A 7,632-nucleotide genomic window follows, 5' to 3' on the forward strand; every position below is an offset into this window, starting at 1 on the left:
GGGGCCCGGGTGGGGTGGCGCAGGGCTGGAGAAGGCCCAGGTGTGGGCGAAGCCCGCGGCAGGTGCGGTGGGCGGGGCTAGGGGAGGCGCGCGGTCGACCCGGGCCGCGGCCGCAGTGGCGCGCACCCCTGCCCCATGCCCGTCCCCACGGAGCCCTCGTGTTGGCGGTGGCTTTAAGAGGGGAGTCAACACAGGCGTGGAGTCTCTTCCTTCCAAGAGCTGGGGACCCGGGCTTGGGGGGGGGGGGTTGTTCAGGGGCGGGGCCGCGCCCAAGGAAGGGCTTGGAGATAGGTCACTTCCCCAAGAGCCAGAGCTGGGGACTGGGGTCCCCGGGGTCCGCCGGGGGAGCGCCGCGTCTGCAGGACGTCGGGGCTGGACTCCGCCGTCCTGAAACCGCCGTCTCCTCCAGCAGGGGGCGGGCCCCGGCAGTGTTTGGGGTGGGGGAACGCGATCAGGTTCGCCCCCTCCTCGGATTCCCCCGCCTTCCAGGGCAGCCTCCAGCCCGGAGGGGGCGGGCCGGGGGCGGGGTCGCACCGCCCCTTCTCGCTCCCAATCCCGGGGCCGCCGGGCGGGGGTGGGTAGGGGGCGTCAGGGCGCCCCCCGCAGCCGGGAGACCTCCGCCAGCCCATGACGCGCTCCTGGCCCTGGGTGCCGAGGCTGCACCCTGCGGCCGCCCTCCCGGGGGTCTCGGGCGGCCGCAGTCGTGTCCTCCGCGTCCCGGCAGCGGCGGGAGGGGCCGGGGCGGCCCCAGGCGTGACGCAGCCGTTGCCATGGGTCGCCTTATAAATAACCGGGCTCCGGAGAAACTTTAGCGAGTCAGAGCCGCGCACGGGACCGGGAAGGGGACCCACCCGAGGGGTCCAGCCGCCAGCCCCCGCACTGATAGCGGCCACCCCGGCAGCGGCAGCGGCAGCGACACAGCGGCAACAGCTCGGAGCAGGGAGGCCGCGCCACCTGCGGGCCGGCCGGAGCGGGCAGCCCCAGGCCCCCTCCCCGGGCACCCGCGTTCATGCAACGCCTGGTGGCCTGGGACCCAGCATGTCTCCCCCTGCCGCCGCCGCCGCCTGCCTTTAAATCCATGGAAGTGGCTAACTTCTACTACGAGGCGGACTGCTTGGCTGCTGCGTACGGCGGCAAGGCGGCCCCCGCGGCGCCCCCCGCGGCCAGACCCGGGCCGCGCCCCCCCGCCGGCGAGCTGGGTAGCATCGGCGACCACGAGCGCGCCATCGACTTCAGCCCGTACCTGGAGCCGCTGGGCGCGCCGCAGGCCCCGGCGCCGGCCACGGCCACGGCCACGGACACCTTCGAGGCGGCTCCGCCCGCGCCCGCCCCCGCGCCCGCCTCCTCCGGGCAGCACCACGACTTCCTCTCCGACCTCTTCTCCGACGACTACGGGGGCAAGAACTGCAAGAAGGCGGCCGAGTACGGCTACGTGAGCCTGGGGCGCCTGGGGGCCGCCAAGGGCGCGCTGCACCCCGGCTGCTTCGCGCCCCTGCACCCGCCGCCCCCGCCGCCGCCGCCGCCCGCCGAGCTCAAGGCGGAGCCGGGCTTCGAGCCCGCGGACTGCAAGCGGAAGGAGGAGGCCGGAGCGCCGGGCGGCGGCGCCGCAGGCATGGCGGCCAGCTTCCCGTACGCGCTGCGCGCCTACCTCGGCTACCAGGCGGTGCCGAGCGGCAGCAGCGGGAGCCTCTCCACGTCCTCGTCGTCCAGCCCGCCCGGCACGCCGAGCCCCGCCGACGCCAAGGCGCCCCCGGCCGCCTGCTACGCGGGGGCCGCGCCGGCGCCCTCGCAGGTCAAGAGCAAGGCCAAGAAGACCGTGGACAAGCACAGCGACGAGTACAAGATCCGGCGCGAGCGCAACAACATCGCCGTGCGCAAGAGCCGCGACAAGGCCAAGATGCGCAACCTGGAGACGCAGCACAAGGTCCTGGAGCTCACGGCCGAGAACGAGCGGCTGCAGAAGAAGGTGGAGCAGCTGTCGCGCGAGCTCAGCACCCTGCGGAACTTGTTCAAGCAGCTGCCCGAGCCCCTGCTCGCCTCCTCCGGCCACTGCTAGCGCGGCCCCCGCGCGCGGCCCCCTGCCCGCCGGCCTCTGCGCTGCCGGGACTCCGGGGAGCGCCCGCCCCCGCCCCGGTGGCGCCGGCAAAACTTTGGCACTGGGGCACTTGGCAGCGCGGGGAGCCCGTCGGTAATTTTAATATTTTATTATATATATATCTATATTTTTGTCCACACCAGCCGCACTTGCAGATGGGGCGCCCGCCCGTGGTGTTATTTAAAGAAGAAACGTCTATGTGTACAGATGAATGATAAACTCTCCGCCTCTCCTCTGCCCCCTCTCCGGGCGCCGGCGGGCGGGCCGGTTTCGAAGTTGATGCAATCGGTTTGAACATGGCTGAACGCGTGTGTACACGGGACTGACGCAACCCACGTGTAACTGTCAGCCGGGCCCTGAGTAATCGCTTAAAGATGTTCCTACGGGGTTGTTGCTGTTGATGTTTTTTTTTTTTTTTTTTGGTCTTTTTTTTTTTTGTATTATAAAAAAATCTATTTCTATGAGTAAAGAGGCGTCTGTATATTTTGGGAATCTTTTCCGTTTCAAGCATTAAGTAAAGAACACTTTTAATAAACTTTTTTTTTTTGAGAATGGTTAAAAAGCCTTTTGGGGGCAGTAGTTGGCTTTTGTTTTTTTCCTTTATTTTGGATTTATAGGGTTTTGTTTTTGCGTTTCTGGTGTGTAGGGGGTTGTTGAGTGTGGGGGCACTGCTATTATTTTTGGAGTTTTTGGTGGTTGGATGGGGGTGTTGCAGCTGGTTTTCCTCCTCTGCCATTCCCCCCACCCCCAGGGTCTGCTTGGAGATGGGGTGCTGGCCCTGCGAGTAAGGGGGAGAAGAGTGCTGGGTCAGGCTTTCAGGGTGACTCAGCACCCCTGGGTGCTGATGATGGGTGGCTGGGAGCTCTGCTTGGGAAGGGAATCCAGGACCTCTGGCCAGTTCCCAGTGTCAGGCTTGAGTTTGGAGGGGCTGGGAGGTCTGTGACCCCTGCCCTGTGTTTGGGGACAGGGCAGGCAGGCCTGTGACTCTATAGGAGGAGGGGGTTCAGGTCTTGGTCTTGCTGAGCCTGAGTCTGGGCAGATTCTTTTGTGTAGTCGGGTGGGTTGTTTAAAAAATACTTTGTGTATATGTGTATATATATTTTTAAGAGAGGAGCCTGAGTGTGTGGGTGAAACTGTTTGTGTGACCCTGGCTGGTTTGCGTGTCCCTGGCCAGCAGCAGGAGGGGAGAAGCCAGGCCAGGTGGAAAGAGGTGGGGGAAGGGTTCCTACGCTTTTCCTCCCTTTCCTTGGGATGGGAACTTACCACTTGCCCTCTGCCCAGATGTGGACACTGAGGCCCACCGTCACCTGCTTGCCCAAGATAGCTGAGCCAGGCATGGACCTGGGGCTGCCGTCCCTGATTCCCTGGAACAAGCTCCTCCTCCCAGCCCCCTGATCCCTCTGCCCTCTCTGGCCTCTCCTCACTGCAACCCCCACCCCCATTCCAGCGCTGGACGGCATTCCTGAGAGTTGAGGATGTGGATGGAGGGGTTGGTGGATACATGCACAGCGTCCCACGGTGCCTGGCACGGAAGAGGTGTTATATAAGCGTTTGCTCGTGTTATTATTTTTTGCTGGGAGGTTCCTGGCATTTGGCACCCCAGTCTGCAGTGCTGCGTGAGTGCGGCCGGCACTTGCCAGGGGCCAGCGTCGGCAAACCCTGACCTGCCCCACCTCATTTAAACCTCACAACCACCTTTGCAAAGGTGAGGTACTATTATGATGTCTGTTTTTAGGGGTGGGGAGCAGCTTTTGGCTGTCAGATCCCTATGGGCAAGAAACTGGTTGGGGTCGCCCTGCCCTGAGGAGTTCTGGGGTGGTGGGCTTGCCGAGGGCCTGGGGCAGCCTGGGACCGTGGGGGCAGCTGCTGATACTGTGGTTTGAGAATGGGGAATGCTTTTCTCCTCCCTTTCCCTTTGGGGGCCTAGATGCGCTTTCCCTGTGGGAGCCCAGTGTGGGGAACAGAGACGGTGACAGTCGGCCCCCACCGCTGTGGAACTGAGGATCCAGCAAACTGCACTGTTGGTGGCACTAGGGCTATGCAGACCGCTGGACACAGAGAACCTCCCTTCAGCCTGGGGCCTGCAGCATGGCCCTGACCACGTCTCCTCCTAGCCCCGGGTGACGGGGCTACTGGACAGCTGGCCAGGCGGGCCCTTGGATCCTGGAAAGTGGTCTCCATCAGTACCAGCTACGGGACGTCGGCTCAACCTCTAAGATTGACTTGCTGAAGGCAAAGGCTGGGGGACTGGCGTAGGGAAGGTTCAGTGTTTCCGGAGTGGTGGGGAGGGTTGCAATTTAGAAATGAGTCTCTCCAATTCCTGCTCTCCCCTTTGTCGCCAAGAGTTGGCAGGTGGTGGCTGCTCACCTAGTGAGGTGAGAGGCAGCCGCCTGGCCCAACAGTGACACCCTCCCCCTGGCTCCCGTTTGCCGAGTGCTGTCTCGAGCCAGCATCCAGGGCAGCTCTTCACACGCTCACATCTCGCTTTAATCTACACAAACACTCCATGGAGGTGTTACGTCCATTTCTAAAAAAGCAAATTGAGGCCCACAGAAGTGAGGTTAGTGCTCGAGGTGGAACAGGTGGAGCTGGTTACAGAACCCCTCCATCCGACGCCCAAGTCTCCAGGAAAAGTTTGGGGCTGAGAGACTGGCTTGTAATCCCACCCCTTGCCCCAATCCTAGGCTTTTTGGAGGGCTTTTTGCCTGGCCTCAAGTTCAGCAAACCCCAGAATTAAGTGACTTGCAAACAGGAGTTTCACAGTTTGTATGCAGTGGAAAGGGAATTTGAACCTGAGCCCCTCTGACTGCCTCTGCAGAGGGCTAGGAGAAATAGTTAAGGCTTTGACAGTGGCCTGGGTGACCTGGTGTGGGGGCACTGTGGAAGGAGCTGTACCTGAAGGACTCGTAGAGATGTCATAGCTGGGGTGACACCCATCCCATGGATCACCAGGCTGCAAGGGCTAAGGGATTGCAGGGTGGAACCAGTTCCTTCCAAAGTTCAGAAACTAGAGTGGGAATGGGTGAGGGGAGCCCAGGAGGGCAGGGCCAGGCTTCACGGAATAATAATAATAATAATAATAATAATCATAGTAATAGTGGATGTGAGTCAAGTACTTAAGATGTACAAAGCAGCACTCCAAGCTCTTGGCACAGTTGGCTAACTGGATCCTTCCGTCTGGCAGAGAAAGGCGGTCATGTTAACCACAGACCCATTTAATGGGTTTGACACTGAGGCTAACTGGGAGGTGGGGAACCTGGAACCCCAACCAATGTTTGCTCAGGACAAGAGAGTTAATAAAACACGTTCACACCTCATAATCCTATGCAGTCCTCCTACAGCCAAGGAGAAAAGTGGGTGTCAGAAAGAAAGATCGAGACACTGCTGGGTGCCGGGTGCTAAGGCTGTACTCACCGGTTTAATCAGCTCATTGGCCTCCGAAGACTGCAGCTTTCATTATCGGCATTTTCCTGCCACCAAATAGGCTCAGAGAGGTGACGTGACCTGTCCAAGTTTGTGCAGCTAAGAATGGTGGAAGTTGGGTAGGAACCAGAAGGGACTGCTCCTTCTTTCTAAACACCTAGAGAATGTTCCCCTGCCCTCCAAGTCCTGTCCAGGCCTCTCGGAGGCTGTTTTGTTCTTGTCTCTGAGACGTTTATTTGCCCCATATTTTTTTCATTTATTAGACAAGCATTTATTGAGCACCTGCTGTGTGCCAGGCCCTTTGCTGGGTGCTGGGGACATGGGATGGCCAGGATGGAGGTGGCCATTTACAAGGAGAGACAGACTTCAGTATCCAGTAACTGGAACGAGACAACGGCAGGCACGGAGCAAGGGCTCCGAAGCAGGTGAGGCAGAGGGGGAGGGGAGGGCCCTCAAGGCCTCTCCTAGGAGGTGGCATCTGAGCAGAGGCCAGAGCCAGGTGAGGACGGAGTGGGGCCCAGTCATGGTTTCTGAAGCACTCACTCTACCAGCTGCCATCCTGCATGCCTTATCCTTAGAAAGGTCCAGTGATGTGGGTGCTATTTATGACTCCTTTTCCCCGGATGGGGAAACTGAGGCACAGAGAGGCAAAGTCACTGGCCCAAGGGCTGGTGAGTGGCTACTGTGAGATTGGAATCCCACCTTCCCCTGCACCTGAGGCCTTCCCCGCCTGCCTCCCCCCACAGCCCCAAACCTCTCGTTTGCTGTGTCCCAGCTCTGCCCTCCTGCCCCACCCCGAGCTCTTTCTCGGCTTGGCTGATCTGCAGTGGTGTTTCAGGGGCACCCGCTGGCCAGCAGGCCACTGTCCTCGTGGGGTTTTGACAGTGTGTTGGTCAGTGCAGGGTAGGAGGGAGGCCTGGGCTGGTTAAACCTGGGGAAGCCAGGTGCTTTCTGGGGCCCTGGCCTGTGGGTGTTTGAGCCCCTCCCAGGTGTCCTCCGAGGCAAGAGGGTAAGAGTTCCATTTTGTAGAAGGGAGACGCGAGGCTCTGAGAGGGACATCTCCTATCCAAAGGGCAGCAAAGTTGGGGTTCAAATCCAGGTCTGTCTGCACCCCAAGCTTAGCCCCTTTCCTGCCTGCCTGACTGCTACGGGGCAGACAGATGTGCAAACCACGGAGGGTACGATGCTGAGGCAAAAAATAGCGCCGGGCTTTGTCCCTTGCTTACAGAGTGACCTTGGACAAGGCACTTGGCCTCTCTGGGCCTGGGCCTCCTCACCTGTGGACACAGAGTACATGCATTCAGCCAGTATCGAGGGACATCCGCTGTGGCCTTGAAGTGGTCCCGCCCCCGAGCTGCCACTGTGGCGGGTGAGACAGCGTGTGGCTGGCAGATCGGCAGTTTGTTTTCGATTGTGACAAAGGCCTTGAGGAAAATGAAGTGGGGGAAGTGGTGGAGGGTGACTGGGAGCAGTGAGGAGAGAGCGTCCCAGGCGGGGTGGGCAGCCTGGGCAAGGTCCCTGAGGCAGGACTGAGCTCCGTGGGGGAGGAAGAGCCCGCAGCCAGCGTGGCTGGCGCAGAGGCAGCGACGGGTGGAGTGAGCGAGAACGGGGGTGGCAGGGTCCCTCACACCGTGCCTTGGAGGCTGCGGTGAGGCTGAGAGAGGTTGTTTTGAGGATGAGTGAGTGGGTGTCCCTGCCAGTCCTGGCACCCGGGAAGCCCTTGACGAGTCTGTCGGTGGAATGAAGCAGCCCCTGGCCCCTGGGAAGAGGCAAAGTGCAGTGGGTGAAGGGCACAGGGAGGCCACCTGCCTGGGCCCAGGAGACCTCATGGGCGAGGAGCCTCTGACCCAGGGCCTGGAGCCACGGGAGCTCTCAGCAGGCAGGAATGAGGGGAAGGGCTGGCCAGGAGCAGTAGCGGAGCCAAGAGAGGGAGAGTTCTTTGGGAAGCCGTGACTGCAGGGGAGAGGGCACCAGCCCCGTGCAGGGAGGGCGCAGGGCTGAGGAGGGAGGTGAGGGATTAGGGGACAGGCAGCAGGAGACTGGACCCCTGGAGGGGGGTTTTCTTTTTATTTCATTTCCCAGGTAATGCATGACGGTGGTGGGAAGGTCACAGA

General features: G+C 61.1%; 1 protein-coding gene across 1 annotated transcript; it reads left to right on the top strand.

Annotated features, from left to right (window-relative positions):
• Positions 1–547: 547 nt before the first annotated feature.
• Positions 548–2,657, top strand: CEBPB (CCAAT enhancer binding protein beta). The gene has a single exon (XM_045529258.1). It carries the CDS (start codon positions 1,010–1,012, stop codon positions 2,054–2,056), a length of 1,047 nt encoding a protein of 348 aa, XP_045385214.1. The 5' UTR covers positions 548–1,009; the 3' UTR covers positions 2,057–2,657.
• Positions 2,658–7,632: the final 4,975 nt, after the last annotated feature.

The sequence above is a fragment of the Lemur catta genome, chromosome 17, assembly GCF_020740605.2.
Source record: "Lemur catta isolate mLemCat1 chromosome 17, mLemCat1.pri, whole genome shotgun sequence".
Lineage (NCBI taxonomy): Eukaryota > Metazoa > Chordata > Mammalia > Primates > Lemuridae > Lemur > Lemur catta.

Excerpts from the sequence above, each read along its gene's own strand:
- CEBPB (XM_045529258.1), top strand. The coding sequence starts at position 1,010 with ATGCAACGCCTGGTGGCCTGGGACCCAGCATGTCTCCCCCTGCCGCCG.